The 17,342-nt window shown below is 45.5% G+C and overlaps 1 protein-coding gene across 3 annotated transcripts in view; it reads left to right on the top strand.

Moving 5' to 3' along the window:
* Window positions 1-17,342, top strand: part of YLPM1 (YLP motif containing 1) — a 443,744-nt gene that overhangs the window by 217,469 nt on the left and 208,933 nt on the right. For 2 of the 3 annotated variants that reach the window (XR_003856278.1, XM_029598421.1), the window contains exon 11: window positions 10,364-10,509. The exons of the other annotated variant lie outside the window; for it this stretch is intronic. Coding sequence is in view for 1 of the 2 variants with exons in the window: in XM_029598421.1 (XP_029454281.1) it covers window positions 10,364-10,509 (146 nt within the window). In the remaining variant the exon portion in view is untranslated. The remainder of the gene's footprint in view (window positions 1-10,363; window positions 10,510-17,342) is intronic. 3 annotated transcript variants of the gene reach the window in all.

Below are 17,342 nucleotides of genomic sequence, written 5' to 3'. Positions count from 1 at the left end.
AGAATATCCATGGACTGGCTCCACTCCATCTACAAATAGCTCTCAAAAAACACTCCTCCAACAGACCCATCAGAGAAGCATATAGAGAATATCTACAGGTACCACACAACAATACCACCCAACATATAACATTGAGAGATCGGGCCTTCTCCACAGCAGGTCCCCCACTATGGAACTCAATCCCCTTAGAATTAAGACAGGAACCATGTCTCCCAACCTTCAGGAAGAGACTGAAAACATGGCTGTTCATGAAAGCATTTCCAGACCCTTAATGATTCACTTCCATCAAATGCAGCAATACTGAACATTTTCTATCAAATAGAAAATTTATTTAATAGAACAGTTATTTAATAGAACATTTTCTATTAAACTGAAACAGACACTACCAACCAATCACTACAATGTTTTACTTCTTGTTAAACTTTTTATCTTTCCTCTAACTCTAATCCCAGTTAGAATAACCCCTGTTTTTTTGTAACTTTTTCTTCCATACACTTGTTATACTTTTGTAATGTATACTCTTATGTTTTAGTTATGTACGTTATAATGTATTACTCACCCCTTGTTTTATGTAAACCGACATGATACGAATTTCCGTGAATGCCGGTATAGAAAAACACAAATAAAATAAATAAATAACAGCGTACAAACTCAATACTATGTAGATGGGTTCGATACTATATACATGGCTGATTTCAGATGGAAGCGAGCAAGGAAGTTAGGGTAGGCCTGTTTAAAAAGCCATGTTTTTAATTTCTTTTTAAATTTGAAGGTGCATGGTTCAAGGCGGAGATTTGTGGGCAAAAAGTTCCATCGTGAGGGACCTGCAATTGAGAAGGCACGATCCCTTGTTAGAAGAAAGGTGTGCTTTTTTAAGGGAAGACACATGGAGGGTTCCTTTATTGATTGTTCTAGTGGGTCGATTTGGGTGTGTAATACTGAAAGGAAAATCGAGCCAATTGGAGTCATGAGAGTATAAAGATTTGTGGATAATGGTGAGGGTTTTATATAGGATATGAGAGGGGATGGGGAGCCAATGTAGGTCTTTGAGGATTGGGGTGATGTGGTCTGATTTACAGGCATTTGTGATGATTCTTGCTACTGCATTTTGGAGCATTAGGAGCGGTTTTATGGTGGAATACGGGAGCCCTAAGAGGAATGAGTTGCAATAATCCAGTTTAGAGGAAAGGGTGGCTTGAATAACAGTGCGGAAGTAATGGGTGTGTAATAAGGGTTTTAGTTTTTTTTAGCACATTGAGTTTGAAGAAACCTTCTTTGAGGATGGAGTTAACATATTTCTTCAAATTTAATTGTTGGTCTAAGAAGACTCCAAGGTCTCTTACAGAAGGTTGTGCAGTGATGGAGTTGAAAACTGGGTCGTTTGCCAGGGAGGGTTTGGGGGTAGTGTGGTGGGAGATAAATAGCAGTTCCGTTTTGTTAGTATTTAGGGCAAGGTGGAGGTTAGTGAGTAGGGAATTGATGGATGAGAGAGGCAGGTTTCCCAGTACTTTAAGGCGTCGGAGATGGAATCATGGATTGGTATGACGATTTGGACATCATCAGCGTATAGATAGAACTTTAGTCCAAGGTCTGAGAGTAGCTGGCAGAGTGGTGTGAGGTAAACGTTAAAGAGGGTGGAGGAGAGGGAGGAGCCCTGTGGGACTCCTTGTGAAAGGGAGTGGGGGGAGGATATAGCGTTACCTATTTTAACAGAGAATTTTCTGTTAGACAAGTAGGATTTGAACCATAGGAGGCCTTAGCCAGAGATGCCGATGTCCGCTAGGCGGGAGAGGAGGTGATTATGGCTTATGGTGTCAAATGCAGCCGAGATATCAAGGAGGGCAAGGAGGTAGCAGTGGCCCTGGTCCATTCCTCTGAGTAGATGGTCAGAAAGGGTGAGTAAGAGGGTTTCCATGTTAAAGTGTTTCCGGAACCCAAATTGTGACGTATGAAGAATCTTATGGTTTTCGAGGTAGTCTTCCTCCCCCCACTGAGGAGAGAGAAACTGATGAGACAATTGCGACGATTGATGACCAATGCACAGCCCAAGGTATGGGACTACCTTCAAGTCCTTGGCCTCATGGCATCAACCTTGGAGGTTGTTCCATGGGCAAGGGCCCATATGCGACCACTCCAGTGCTCCCTACTGTCACAATGGAACCCACTGTCCCAGGACTACTCAATTCACCTCCAACTACCAGCAGAGGTTTGGACCCAGCTCCAATGGTGGGTACAGGAAGACCGCCTAAGCAGAGGAGTAAGCCTATCCCCTCCGAACTGGATATTGCTCACCACAAATGCGAGCCTGCCAGGGTGGGGAGTCCACTGACAGGAACTGACGGCCCAGGGACAATGGAACAAGAAAGAGGCGGAATGGAATATAAACCGCCTGGAAACACAAGTAGTCAGACTAGCGTGCCTGAGATTCAGCCACAGACTCCTTGGCGAGTCAGTAACGGTAATAATGTTGGACAACGCGACAACAGTTGCTTACATCAACCGCCAGGGAGGAACCAAGAGCCCACACGAGTCCCTGGAAATAGATCCCCTAATGGCATGGGCGGAGATAAACCTACAAGGGATCTCGGCCTCCCACATTGCAGGAAAAGATAACGACTCAGCAGAGAGAGCCTACACCTAGGGGGAGGACGCTGTCGACCACAGCCTTCCAACTGATAGTAAATCGCTGGGGCCTCCCATCTACTGGCCACCCGTCTCAGTTCCCAAGTCCCCAGGTTCTTCAGCCACAAATGAGAGCCACAATCCCTAGGAATAGACGGCCTCGTCCAGACCTGGCCAGAGGAAGACCACCTGTATGCCTTCCCTCCATGGCCACTATTGGGCAGAGTCATCCACAAGGTAGAGCATCACAGGGGACTAGTTCTGCTTGTGGCCCCGGACTGACCAAGATGACCATGGAACGCAGACATGCGAAGACTCCTTGCGGGGAACCCTCTGTGCAGGACCCGATCCTCCTTGCGGGGACCTACTCCGGCAGGGCCCGATCCTCCACGAAGATCCGTCTCGATTCTCTCTTATGGTCTGGCCCTTGAGAGGACTCGCCTGAAGAAGCGCGGTTATCCAAAGGCCGTGATTGACACCCTGCTCCGAGCATGCAAGTTCTCCACATCCCTGTCTTACATACGAATCTGGAGAGTGTTCGAAGCCTGGTGTGAGGACCGTGGGACTGTCCTGCGGACAGCCAAAATCCCCATGATTTTGGAGTACCTACAGGACGGGATGAAGAAAGGGTTGTCACTCAACTCCCTCAAGGTCCAAATTGCCGCACTGACCTATTTCAGAGCCGAAGTGGATGGCATCAGACTTATCAACCCATCCAGATGTGTCCCGCTTCCTGAAAGGGGTTAAACAGCTCCAACCACCCCTAAAATGGCCGGTGCCCCTATGGAATCTCAATCTAGTATTAGATTTCCTAGCTGGGGCTTCCTTCAGACCAACACACGGTCTGTCACTATACGCCTCTTAACATTGAAGATGGCATTCTTCATGGCAATATGTTCAGCTCGTCGCATCTCCGAACTACAGGCACTATCCTTTCGGGATCCGTTCCTTAGGTTCACGCCTGAAACCATACAACTGCGCACGGTCCCCTCCTTCTTACCGAAAGTAGTTTCCCGGTTTCACGTGAACCAAACCATCTCACTACCATCTCCAGATGAACATAAGGACTTGGAAGAGTCATGCCTTCTTAGCCATCTAAACGTCGGCAGACTCCTAGTCTGATACCTGGAAAGATCGGAACCTGTGCACAAAACGACCATCTGTTTGTTCTTCACAGCAGGAAGAAACACAGGGAAGCGGCCTCGCGGGCGACCATAGCCTGCTGGATCAAAGAAGTAATCAAGTTGGCCTACATAGAGGCAGGCAAACCCTTACCCCTACAGGTTAAGGCTCACTCTACGAGAGCCCAGGCAACCTCCTTGGCGGAAACCAGGCTGCTATCGCCAGCTGAGACCCGTCGGGCGGCGACTTGGTCCTCCATACACACCTTTTCCAGGTTCTACCGCCTGGATGTTCTGGCCCGGGAGGACACAGCCTTCTCAAGGGCAGTACTAAGTGGGCCATGGGCAGCCTCCCACCCCATCTTGGGAGTAGCTTTAGTACATCCCATTGGTCCTGAGTCCATCTGGCTACACGCTAGGAAATGGAGAAATTACTTTCCTGATAATTTCCTTTTCCTTAGTGTAGACAGATGGACTCAGCATCCCGCCCACCACTGCCCCAGAAAAGGGAGAACCTCGGATGGCAAACCTCGAGATTAAGCAAATACAGGTAAGCCACGGCCTACCCCTAGTTCAAGACACCCACAGTTATCCGGTGTCAGTGTTAATCGGTTGAGTGCACTGGCGGTCTCCAGTTTGGAAATCAGTTGAACCAGTCAAGTTTTTAATCAAGTTTAAGCAAGTTAGTTAAGCAAAGATATATCCATATTGGCTTTTTGAAGAGGATACTGAGGAAGTGAGGTCAGTGCAGGGGTATATGTATCCAGGATGACGTCAGGTTGAAATCTGACTCTGTCTCCCATCTGCTTGCAGAAGAACATAATACCCATTAGTCCTGAGTCCATCTGTCTTCACTAAGGAAAATGAAATTATCAGGTAAGTAATTTCTCCAATATCAAGACATGCATCAATAATCATTGCAGTAAATGTTAGGATATACTTGCTACTGAGGGGAAGCAGCTTAAATTGTTTAAGCAAATATTTTTCTGACTGTTAGAAAATTAGGTTCCTGTGCATACTCAGATCAGTCCAGACTCCTTGGTTTTGCATCCCTGGCATCAGATGGAGACAGAGTTTCACTGACCCTGTACATAACCCAGTGTGTACCACCTGCCGGTCCCTCCAGTATTTTTCTGTCTCCAGCAGATAGTAGATAATGCAAACCTGCAGTCTAGAGAAGTAGAAAAAAATATTAGACTACTGGATCTTCCAAGGAGGGGTTGTGAGGCCCTAGTGGGGCTATTCGTTTGAGGTGGATGAGTAGGGAATTGATGATCCTTGATAGCTCACTCCTAAAATCCATGGGGTGGATATCTGGTGGTCCAGATCCCTCCTCTCCAATGAGGCAACCTTGGGACCCGCTAGCATCTCAGCACTGGCAGCCTGGAGGAGCCTGGAAGCAGGGAAGTACCCCTTTTTTCTTTATTATCCAGGGCTGAGTTGCTGTGCCTGGTATAAAGTTGTGAAAATAAAAAACAATAAAATAAAAGTAGCAGTGTGCTTTCCTGTTTCAGCAGCTATGCCTGCGGTAGCTAAATGCAGCAACTTTCCGGGTAGAGTGCATGGATCAAGGCACTGCTGTCCTCTCGATTTCATCGGGTGATTCACTGCAGTAGGGTACCAATGCGCAGCCTCAGCCATATGGCAGTGGCACGCGGCAAGGCTTGCCATGTCTGTGGGGGATCACATTCATGCTTGAATAGCCGCAGCCTGTATCTGGGGTGTGTGATGGGCGGTAAAGGCACTTTTGGTGCACGTAGTCCCTCTCTCCTGTTCTGGCTAAGTCAGCAAGGCTCTCCAGGATCTCTAAACATACCATGGAAGTTCTCCTTTGTGGTGGCCATTTTGGGTGCTGCAGCTGGGCTATTGGCAGAACAGTACAGGGGATCCCCACCGCAGCTGTCTCCTATTGATACTCATACCAGAGAGGACCTGGGAGGTTCTGATTTTAAAGATTTTCTCCTGGAGAGGGGAGGCTTTTGAGGTTGAGGATTCCCCCTGGGATGGGATCAGGAAGGATCCCAGATTTTTTCTACAGATTTCATTTTGCTCATGCACAAAGCTTATATGGTAGAGAGAGCAGCGAAGTTGGACGCTTGCTTCAGGGCTCATTCCAGAAGTGTTTCCCAGCCTTTGAAGGACCCCAGTGCTGGTTAAAAGAAAGTGTATGGAGAGCATTCGTTGATTGTGGGATCTTGCCTCTTGGACTGGTGGTCCTGAGGAGGACTCTGAGGACTTAGATGATCCAGGAGCTTCTAAGGGAGATTCTCCAGGTACAGACCAGAGGCCAGATGAGTTAGACCCGGCTGAGGAACCAAGGAGTTTTCGATGGCTGAGGATATTCACAAAATAGTACGCCTTTTCTGAAGAGAAGCACTTTGGCTTTTGATTCCGCTTATGTTTTAGGAGTTGGGGATCAAAGTATCTCAGGAGGTGTCTGAAGGGAGCAGATCCCATGTTGGACCAGCAAAGGCCTTTCCCTTTCATAACTTGGTGAAGAAATTGGTAGTTTGGAAGTGGTACACTCTGGAGTCTGGCAGAGCGATGGCAAAGCTTTATCTATTGCCGGAAGAAACATTGGAATTTTTGGTACTTCCTAAGTTTGATGCTTCCATGTTGACGATCACTAAGACTACCAACCTTCCGGTAGCAGGGTTAGCTACTTTGAGTATGTGCAAGATTACAAATTGGAGCTTCATCTCAAGAGGATTTTTGAGGTGTCAGCTCTAAGCATATGGGCTGCGATTTGAAGCAGTTTAATAAAGAGGGCTTCTCTGCATTGGGTTCAGTAGTTGCAGAAGTCATGGGCTGTATCAGGCAAAGCAGCAAGCTGAATACTTAGAGGTGGCTGTGGTGTATGGGGTAGATGCTCTGTATGATCTGATCCGGACATCTTCCAGAATTGTTGTCGGCTAGGAGATTGCTGCGGTTGCGGAATTGGTCGGTGGGTGTTTATTCAGATCTCAGCTAGGCACTCTTCATTTTAAGGGGAAACTCTTATTTGGAGAGGACCTGGAACAGAACATGAAGCAACTGAGTGAGTCCAAGGTTTATAAGTTGCCTGAAGACAAGCATGGGGGCAGACGTTTTTTTTTTTCTGCTCAGGCCCGGTTTTGGGATAAGAGATTTTGTCAAGCTAAAGATTCTTCGGGGCCTCCGAGTCAATCCGCAGTCAGACATCAATCCTGGGGTCAGTCCTTTCAGGCTGGTCGGAAGCCATCCTGGTTCAGGAGGTAGAAAGTCCTTGCAGTGAAGCGAGGATAGTCCGCTTTTCAATTCTGGCTGTCAGAGGGCATCTGACGCTCTTTTATGAGGAGAGGGCTAGAATTACAACAGATCAGTGGGTCTTAAGTGTGATAAGATGGTTACGCATTAGAATTGGCTCATCCGGTTCTAGACCCTTTTCTGGTTTCCCCTTGTGATCCTCTCGCCAAATGGTTAGCTGTTTAAGAGAAGGTGGAATGCTTACAGTGTCTGGGGGCTATATCTCTATTCCTCTGGAAGAGCAAAGAGCAGGAAGGTATTCCATCTATTTCATCATCCACAAAAAGGAGGGAACTTTTTGACCGATGTTGGATTTAAAGAAAATAAATGTGGTGCTCAAGGTTCATTTCCACATGGAGATTGAGGTCATAGCAGTGGTGCGCAAAAGGGAGTTCTTGGCATCTACATATAGCCATCAGACTGGAGCACCAGAGATTCCTGAGGTTCATGGTCCTAGATGAACATTTTTAATTTTGGGCCCTTCCCTTTGGCTTGGTGACAGCTCCTTGTACCTTCATCAAGGTGATGGAGGTGGCAGCGGCTGCCACGTTACAAAGGGGGAAGGTGTGTTGGTGCATCTGTATGTGGACAACTGGCTCATTCTGGAGAAGTTGGAGGACCTCTGTTGGCAGTCTGTACTGGGCTTGGAGTCTCTAGGCTGGGTGGTGAATCTGGCAAAAAGTCTTCTAGTCCCCTCCCAGACCCTGGAGTATCTGGGGGCTTGATTCAACATGTTCGTTCCTTCGTTCCCTGTAAATAGTTACCCAGTTACTGTTTGTTGATGTTTATTTCTTGTATGCAAAGTTTACTGTTCTATGTAATGGCAGTGCCAAAAGTTCTGTATAATGACACTGTCAAAAAGTTTTAGTTATCTGTAAACCGATACGATGTGCAAACGGCTATCGGTATATAAAAACCTATAAATAAATAAAATAAATAAATGTTGGTGAGGAGACTGTTTCTCATAGAAGAAATATTATTGAAATTACAGTGTCAGGTTCTACTTATATGCCACACCCTCCAAAGTTCGAGGCGGTTTACAATAACATACATAAAATTAGGATCACATGAAAACAATACAATAAAAAAAATACAATAACATGATATAGAATAAGTAAAGTTAAAAAAATAAAAAGGAAAAGAATAAAATATTCTTAAAGGAAGGAGAGTAAAGAAGGAAGGAAAAGAAGAAAAGCGAGAAGAAAGAGAATCAAAAGGAGAATGAGTTGAACTAAAGTTACTCTGGGAAAGCACATGTAAATAGATGAGTTTTTAGAGCCTTTTTGAATTCTTTAAGATCAGTTAAAAGATGGATCTGCACAGGGAAGAGAGTTCCAGGTAATGGGGCCTGCTATGGAAAAAGATCTTTCACGGGTGATTACTAATCTAGTGGAGTTTGGAGAGGGTATTTGTAGGAGCATTTGGTTCTGGGAGTGTATAAATGCAAGGTGGAAGTTAACCAACAGATTTTGTAATGGATTAAACTGTGAATAATAGTAAGCAGTTTGTAACAAATATGCCAGGTGATGGGTAACCATTGAAGATTGTACAATACAGGAGTGATGTGATCTGAGAGTTTAGTCCCAGATAGTAGACGGGTGGCAGAATTTTGAACCAGTTGTAGTGGACGTAAAGACGAAATTGGAAGACCAATATAGAGAGAATTACAATAATAAAAAGACCAGTTAGAACAAGAGATTGAAGGACAGTACAAAAAGCATCATATTCTAGTAAGGGCTTAATATGTTTTAGGAGGCGGATCTTGTAAAAAGAGGATTTGACTACTGTTTGGATGTGTGATTGCATATTGAGTTGAGGGTCGAAATAAACACCAAGATTATGGGCTTTGTTGGTAATATTGATGTTGTCTACAGTAATATTAATGGGAATGTTAGTAAATGAAGGATTTCCTAGGACCATGATTTCTGTTTTGGAAAGATTTAAACTAAGTTTATGGTGAAATAACCAGGTTTTTATGTATGATAAACACATAATTTGCTCAGCCAGGAGAATCTTGGAACTCCAGGTGTTATGTTGAAATCCCTTTCTTCAGATTTCGGATCCAGGGGTATCATTACACATGATGCCTTTTCTACCAAAAGTAATTTCGACGTTCTGTTTTAGTCAAACGATGGAACTTCCGACTTTTCTAGATCTGGAGTCCTCTTCACCTCATTCGAGAGGCATGCCTTATTGAGGTATTTGAAGGTCACTAATGAGTTCCGTAGGTCGGATCATCTCTTTTTACTGTATATTGGTCTAAAGAAGGGGCGGTAAGACACCTAAGGCTATAATTGCGCGGTGGCTGAACGAGGCAGTCGGTTCGACTTAAATTTCTAAGGGTCAGCTGATGCCTGAGGGTAACAAAGGGCCCATTTGACTTGTTTTCAGGTGACCTCTTGGGCCGAGTCACAGCAGGTGTCTCCACAGGACACTTGCAGGGTGGCTACTTGGAAGTCGCACACTTTCGCCAGATATCATTTGGATGTTGGGGTTCCGGCTTCCATGAACTTTGAAGAGCATTCTGTGAGCAGGGCTGTCCAGGTTCCACACAATTTAGGGGAGCTTAGGTGCATCCCAGGAGATTGGACTGATCCGGGTATGTACAGGAAAGGAAAATTGGTTCTTACCTGCTAATTTTCGTTCCTGTAATACCACAGTTCAGTCCAGAGATCCACCCATGCAGGGAGGTGAGAGCCTGCCGCTCGCACTGACGGTTTTTATATAGTGCAGAGTTGGTTTTCAATGCTGTTCACTTAAGTTGATTTGGGAAACGAGTTTCCATTTGGAGGCAATTTCATCTTCCTCCTCCTCGTTGGGGGGAGAGTTTACATTTAAGATTTAAGTGTTGCTATCATCTTGGCTTGAGTACAGGTCAATACTGAGGGACTGTAGGAGGCACACTGGGTTATGTAGTAGTGTCAGCAAAACTTTCTCTGTCTCCATCTGCTGGCAGGAATGCAAAACCCAGGAGTTTGGACTGATCTGTGGTATTACAGGTATGAAAATTAGGTAAGAGCCAATTTTCTTATATTAATGATTTTAACTCGCCTCGTATTTTCTACATAATCAAAAAATGTTTTCCACATATGCCAGTAATTATGATATTTTTTTCCCATAGAAAGACTGGACCACAATCTAGTCTACCAGTCATCTGAACTCAGCAATATTAAATTCTTCCATTTAGCTGCAATTGTCAGTCTGATTGCTATCAACATAATTGTCAGAAGTTTTTCTCCAAAGCTATGAACATAAAGCTATAAGATCTTATATATTGAGTATATCCCATTTTAGTTTTCTGCTGTTCAGGTCTTTCTTTGTCTCACGAGTCAGTGGAAATATTAACATTGTTTTAGGAGATCGGAGAGGGTACCCAGAAGAGAGAATGCCTATTCCAGTCACCCACCAATCACCCATTGTTCCACGAGTAGAGAAGAAACCTGAGTCTAAGAATGTGGATGACATTCTGAAGGCCCCTGGCCGTGTCAGCAGACCAGAGCGTGTAAGTACTGCGTGACCCGTGCACATTACCATCAAGGTTTGGTATTTTCAGGCATTTTTGCTTTGCAGCATCCGAGCCAAATGGATGCTCTGAACTGTTGGCAGCACTGACTTCTTTCTACTGCTAGTAGTTCTGGCATCAGAACAACACTGGTACTGCTGGCAACTTGGGGGCCCCATGAAGCTCCATGTGTTGAAAAAAAACTATCCAGAAATCCTAATCCCCAGTTGCGAGCTTCTTTAACACTTTCAGAAAACTACTATCATATCCTTCTCCAAATATTTGTTAAAAGAAACCCCCTGGGTCGGTGACATTCTGTTGTGCAGAAGTCTTGGGCTTTGATTCCAGAGTCAGGTCATCTACTTTGGAGTCTGGAGCCTGAGAATGCTGCAGTGTTCACGGTGCCTAAAGGGATGGAGCTCCAGTCATTGTGCAAAAGTGCCACCTAGTAGCTAAGTTTATTTATTTATTTATTTATTTAAGGTTTTTCTATACCGGCATTCATGATAAGATCATATCATGCCGGTTTACATATAACAGGGGGTGCAAAAACTGTTCTTTTAACAAGTGCAACGGAAGCAAAAGTTACAATAAAACAAGGTTGTAGAACTGGGAGAGGAAGGAAATAAGGATAGTAGCGTAAAATTTACAGAGGTAACTTATTTACATTGTGCAGTGATGTCTCTTTATGGATATTAACATTGTGCAGTGAGGTCTCTCAATGGATATTTGACTCCGGAAAGGCTTGCCTGAATAGCCAAGTCTTAAGTTTTTTTTTGAATGTTGGTAAGCAGGGTTCAAGTCTAAGGTCCGGTGGTAAGGTATTCCAAAGAGAGGGGCCCGCTGTAGAAAAGGCCCGGTCTCTGAGTGCCTTATGGAGTGTAGATTTAGTTGGAGGAACGGTCAGGGAGCCTTTGTAGGCGTCTCTGATAGGTCTGGATGATGAGTGCATTCTGAGGGGGATTTGGAGGTTGAGAGGGGCCTGTGAGTGGATGGATTTGTGGATGATGGTGATGGACTTGTGTAGGATTCTGTAGTGTATTGGCAGCCAGTGAAGATTAGATAGAATTGGCGAGATGTGGTCTCTTCTTCTGGAATTTGTCAGAATTCTGGCTGCCGCGTTCTGTAGCATCTGAAGTGGTTTTATGTATGAGGCTGGGAGACCTAGCAATATTGAATTGCAGTAGTCCATCTTGGAGAAAATTACTGATTGCAAGACTGTTCTGAAGTCATGAAAGTGTAGTAGTGGTTTCATTCTCTTGATTACCTGCAGCTTGTAGAAGCAGTTCCTGGTTGTATTGTTTATAAATGCTTTTAGGTTCAGGTGTTTGTCTATTACTACCCCTAGGTCTCTTGCATGTGTAGCAATGGTGTTAACTGTTGCAGAGTGTGGGGAGTTGCTATTTTCAGGGGAGATGAGGAGGAGTTCTGTTTTGGCCGAGTTTAGAATCAGGTTTAGGTTAGCGAGGAGTTGGTTGATCTCTTGTAGGCAGTTTTCCCAGTATTTGAGGGTTTTAGAGATGGTTTCTTTGATGGGTATCAAGATTTGTACGTCGTCGGCGTATAAGAAATGTTTTAGTTGTAGGTTGGTTAACAGTTGGCATAGAGGAAGAAGGTATATGTTGAAAAGGGTTGGGGATAGTGAGGAGCCTTGAGGAACTCCTTGTGAGGAATTGTAGCGGGGAGATTCTTTATTATTGATTTTAACTTTGTAGCCTCTGTTACAGAGGAAAGACTTGAACCAAGTGTAAGCAGAGCCTGTAATTCCAATGTCTGAAAGGCGGTTGAGGAGGGTGGCATGATTGACCGTATCGAAGGCTGCCGACAAGTCCAGTAGAATTAGTAGGAACGATTGTCCTTTGTCCAAGCCCATGGTGAGATGGTCAGTTAGTGATAAGAGAAGAGTTTCAGTGCTTAAGGTCTTGCGGAACCCGTATTGTGTGGGGTGAAGTATTTCATGATCTTCGAGGTAGGTAGAGAGTTGCGAATTGACCAGTTTTTCCAGGATCTTTGCTACAAAGGGTAGATTTGAGATTGGGCGGAAGTTGTTTGGGTTCATGGGGTCCAGATCTGGTTTCTTTAGTAGAGGTTTAAGAGAAGCTGTTTTTAGTGCCTCTGGGAAGATTCCCTGTGTTAAGGAGCAGTTTATAATGTCCGCAAGTGGTTTAGAGATGGTTTCGGGTATTAACAGAAGAAGTTTTGACGGTATTAGATCGAAGGGATGCGATGAAGGTTTCATTTTCTTTAGCAGGGATTGGATCTCTAAGGCGGTGGTAGGTTCAAACGTGTCCAGTGAGATTGTCTTGTTGGGGATGTGTAGGGGGTTAGTCAGAGGGGTGGGGTTAGGTGGGAGGAGGGTTAAGAGATTGGAGATTTTATTTTGGAAAAATAGGGCTAGTTCATTTGCTTTAGCTTGTGCTTGTTCACTAGGGAAGGAATGAGAGTTAGGTTGAGTTAGTTCGGATACGTAGGAGAAGAGGGCTCTTGCGTCAAAGATAATGTCGTGGATCTTGAGAGCGTGGAAATCTCTTTTTGCCTTTAGAGTGTTGTTCCTGTAATGGTTGAGGGCAGATTTGTAAGTAGACAGGGTACTGGCACAAGGGGTTTTGCGCCATAGGCTTTCCTTTTTTCTGAGGGTTTGTTTGAGTTTCCGTAGGTCCTTGGTGAACCATGGTTGTCTCTTATGTGAATTCAGGTTGAGTATTTTTGTTGAAAGAGGACATAATTTATTTGCTATTTCCTCTGTGATATTGCTCCAGGATGATATGGCTGCATTGGGGTCTGCAAGGTTTAAGTTTGGAAGTTCTTTAGCCAGGTGGAAGTTAAGGTCATCGGAAGAGCAAGATCTTCTGTAAGGGAATGGAGATTGAGGGGATTGAGGTTTGTGGGTTTCTGTCATTAAGAAGGTGGCGGAGATTAATGAGTGATCTGACCATGGGACTGGAGTGCAAATGGGATGGGATGAGTGCTTGATGCCGGAGTTTGTGAAAATGAGGTCCAAAGTGTGGCCTGCCTTGTGGGTGGGCTTATTGATAATCTGTTGGAAGCCCAAGGCTGAGAGTGTGGAGAGGAGGGTTTCACAGTTGGTTGTGAGTGTGGTGTTATTGACATGAAGGTTGAAATCTCCTAGGATCAAGGCGGGGGAGTCCAGGTTTATGTGTTTTGCAATTACTTCTATTATGATGGAGGCATCTGCGTCTAGGAGTCCAGGAGGGGCATAGACTAAGAGGATTTGGAGTTCGTTGGTTTTGAATAGGCCTATTTCCAATTTTGAGTCTGATTTTATTGGGAGTTGGGAGGCTCTCAGTTCTTTTTTGGTTGCTAGCAGTAGGCCTCCTCCCCTTTTCTTTAATCGGGGGAGGGAGAAGAAGTCGTACATCTGTGTGGGTAGTTGATTTATTAGGGTTATATCTGTTGGTTTAAGCCAAGTTTCTGTTATGGCACAGATGTCCGGTTTGTTGTCTAAGAGATAGTCATTGAGTATCAGAGTTTTCTTAGTGATAGATTGTGCGTTGAAGAGAGTTAGGGTGAATAGCGAGAGACCTAGTAGTTGGCTGAAAGGGGTGAGTAAGATCGGAATGAGGGTTTTGGAGGAGCGTGGCTGCGGTTGCATTGTTGCTTTATCTGTGTTGCGGAAGCTGCGGTGAAGAATAGGGATTGAGAATTCTGGTGGCATGGTGGTCTAGTTGTGCTATCAATGACGGGATGAATGCTGGATGTAGATTGGCAGAGGCTGGATGGGTGCTGGATGGATGACTGTTGATGCTGGAGGGTGCTGGATGGATGTTGCAGGAGGCTGAATGGGTGCTGGATGGATGTTGCAGGAGGCTGAATGGGTGCTGGATGGATGTTGCAGGAGGCTGGATGGGTGCTGGATGGATGTTGCAGGAGGCTGAATGGGTGCTGGATGGATGTTGCAGGAGGCTGAATGGGTGCTGGATGGATGTTGCAGGAGGCTGGATGGGTGCTGGATGGATGTTGCAGGAGGCTGAATGGGTGCTGGATGGATGTTGCAGGAGGCTGAATGGGTGCTGGATGGATGTTGCAGGAGGCTGAATGGGTGCTGGGTGGATGACTGTTGATGCTGGAGGGTGCTGGATGGATGTTGCAGGAGGCTGAATGGGTGCTGGATGGATGTTGCAGGAGGCTGAATGGGTGCTGGATGGATGACTGTTGATGCTGGAGGGTGCTGGATGGATGTTGCAGGAGGCTGAATGGGTGCTGGATGGATGTTGCAGGAGGCTGAATGGGTGCTGGATGGATGACTGTTGATGCTGGAGGGTGCTGGATGGATGTTGCAGGAGGCTGAATGGGTGCTGGATGGATGTTGCAGGAGGCTGAATGGGTGCTGGATGGATGACTGTTGATGCTGGAGGGTGCTGGATGGATGTTGCAGGAGGCTGAATGGGTGCTGGGTGGATGACTGTTGATGCTGGAGGGTGCTGGATGGATGTTGCAGGAGGCTGAATGGGTGCTGGATGGATGTTGCAGGAGGCTGAATGGGTGCTGGATGGATGTTGCAGGAGGCTGGATGGGTGCTGGATGGATGTTGCAGGAGGCTGAATGGGTGCTGGATGGATGACTGTTGATGCTGGAGGGTGCTGGATGGATGTTGCAGGAGGCTGAATGGGTGCTGGGTGGATGACTGTTGATGCTGGAGGGTGCTGGATGGATGTTGCAGGAGGCTGAATGGGTGCTGGATGGATGTTGCAGGAGGCTGAATGGGTGCTGGATGGATGACTGTTGATGCTGGAGGGTGCTGGATGGATGTTGCAGGAGGCTGAATGGGTGCTGGATGGATGTTGCAGGAGGCTGAATGGGTGCTGGATGGATGACTGTTGATGCTGGAGGGTGCTGGATGGATGTTGCAGGAGGCTGAATGGGTGCTGGATGGATGTTGCAGGAGGCTGAATGGGTGCTGGATGGATGACTGTTGATGCTGGAGGGTGCTGGATGGATGTTGCAGGAGGCTGAATGGGTGCTGGATGGATGTTGGCTGTGATTCTAGTGTGTCTCTGTTGTGGTGAGGTAGGCTGTTGAAGGGGGCCTTATTTCTATTTCCTGGGGCTCACCAAGGGGCGCACTAAGGGGCAGGCCCCTTAGGTCGCGCTCCTTCGTGCGCGCGACGCCGCCGGTGAGTTCCGGGTATTTAAAGGGCTGTTGCCGCCCTCTGATTGGCCCGTTGTTCCGTTGTCTGTTTTGGAAGGAGTACTGGTGGATGGCCCTATTTCAAGGACTATCACTTCAATGACTGGACTAGGCAAGTTGGGAGAAGATATAAAACAGGGTAAAAAAACATCTGTGGGGAATTGTGAATGAAAGTTTTTAGTGTCAAATCCTCCCAAAAAAAAAAAAAATCCCTAGTCTTTATAAAACAAGTAAGACCAGTCCAGACAAGTGGGTTATATTCATTGACCAGCAGATGGAGACAGAGATCAAGCCTTGCTGCCAGTATTCTCTTTCTCCAGCAGATGAAGACAGGCATCCTGTGATGAATAGGAGTATGGATAGAGTGGCTCCCGAGGTGAAAGACTAGCTCTCCCTCCCTCATTTAAGCACAGTTCTGGGACATTAGGAATTTTTTGTATGGCAGTTCCTGCAGTGGAAAGGCTTAGCCACCCTCCTTCAATGTTACGTGCTTGAGCCGGGGGCTTTCAGCTAGAGGTAGGATTAAGATCTCTTAATCTCTGCCCCCTTCTCCCCTCTCCATTCCTTGAGGACTGCAAGAATATTTTCTAAGGCATCTCCTGAGGTGACAGGGTATTTTCTGAGCTTTAAACATTTCTCAGTCTTTTAAAAAGTTTCATTTCCACCTGACTGGTTAGAGGGGTTTTTAATTTTTTTTTTTTTTTTTTTACAGGTTAACATAATACTCCTGAACCCCACTCTACTGTATCTTTCTTAGTATTTAAAGAGTAAAAAATATTTTTTTAACAGTTTGAATTAAAGGCCTTGCAACCAATCACATCCGGTATTTACAAATGTTTTCTTTTTCTTTTTATAGTTAATTGTGTGAAATGTGGCTGTAACAATGAGCCAGACATGTAGGTGAGATGATACGCAGACTTCAGTTAGGACACTGTTCAGCATGCATGGACAGCGCCTTTTGTACCATTGCACCTGCTGTTCATTAATTTCTTCCTTGTCCGTTGCTGGAGAGGGGCACTCACCTGGCACCAAAATGCCCTCTTTTATTTCTCTCTTCATTTCCTGCTTTGTTCTTCATATTTCTATTTTAAATAATTTTTTCTTCTTATGGTGTCCTGCTTAGATGTGTTCAACTCATTTCAATTTCGTTGCTTGCTACAAATGGCACCCGATTTGTTTGCATTTTTTCCTTTCCTCCAATGCTTTACTCTGAAGAAAAATGCCATGTTTTGATTTTTTTTGTTTATAGTCTGCTCTGAGAAGCAGGATATCAGCTTGAAGAGCTATTCCAGAAAGAGTCCAATGTCCCTCAGGGAACAACATTAAACGTAGGTTTACAAAATCTCTGGCTGTTAATTTTTTTGCATCGATTTCAGCTGTAGCAGTTTGGACCTGGTGGGAGAGGCTCTTCTCTAACTTCTCTGGCAAAACTTAAGTCCAGCTTGAAGCAGGCCTTAAAGCTCAGTAAGAAGTCTTGGGGGTCCCAACTTGGATCATATTAATGGCTTAACCAGTTAAAGCAACCCTCAAGTGCTTCACCTTCTTAGTCTAAGGCTGAAACAGTATGGACAACACAGGCTTCCCCTGCTTAAGTCACTGAAAGTGGACTCTCTCTCTCACAGAGGTGGCATGGTGATTGGATCTTGTGCGCGTCCCCCCCCCCCCATTCCAGAAAGGATGAGCAG

Source organism: Rhinatrema bivittatum, chromosome 4 (genome assembly GCF_901001135.1).
Source record: "Rhinatrema bivittatum chromosome 4, aRhiBiv1.1, whole genome shotgun sequence".
NCBI classification, from domain to species: domain Eukaryota; kingdom Metazoa; phylum Chordata; class Amphibia; order Gymnophiona; family Rhinatrematidae; genus Rhinatrema; species Rhinatrema bivittatum.
The sequence above is the reverse complement of the archived record's forward strand: the minus strand, read 5'-3'. Positions and strand labels throughout refer to the sequence as shown.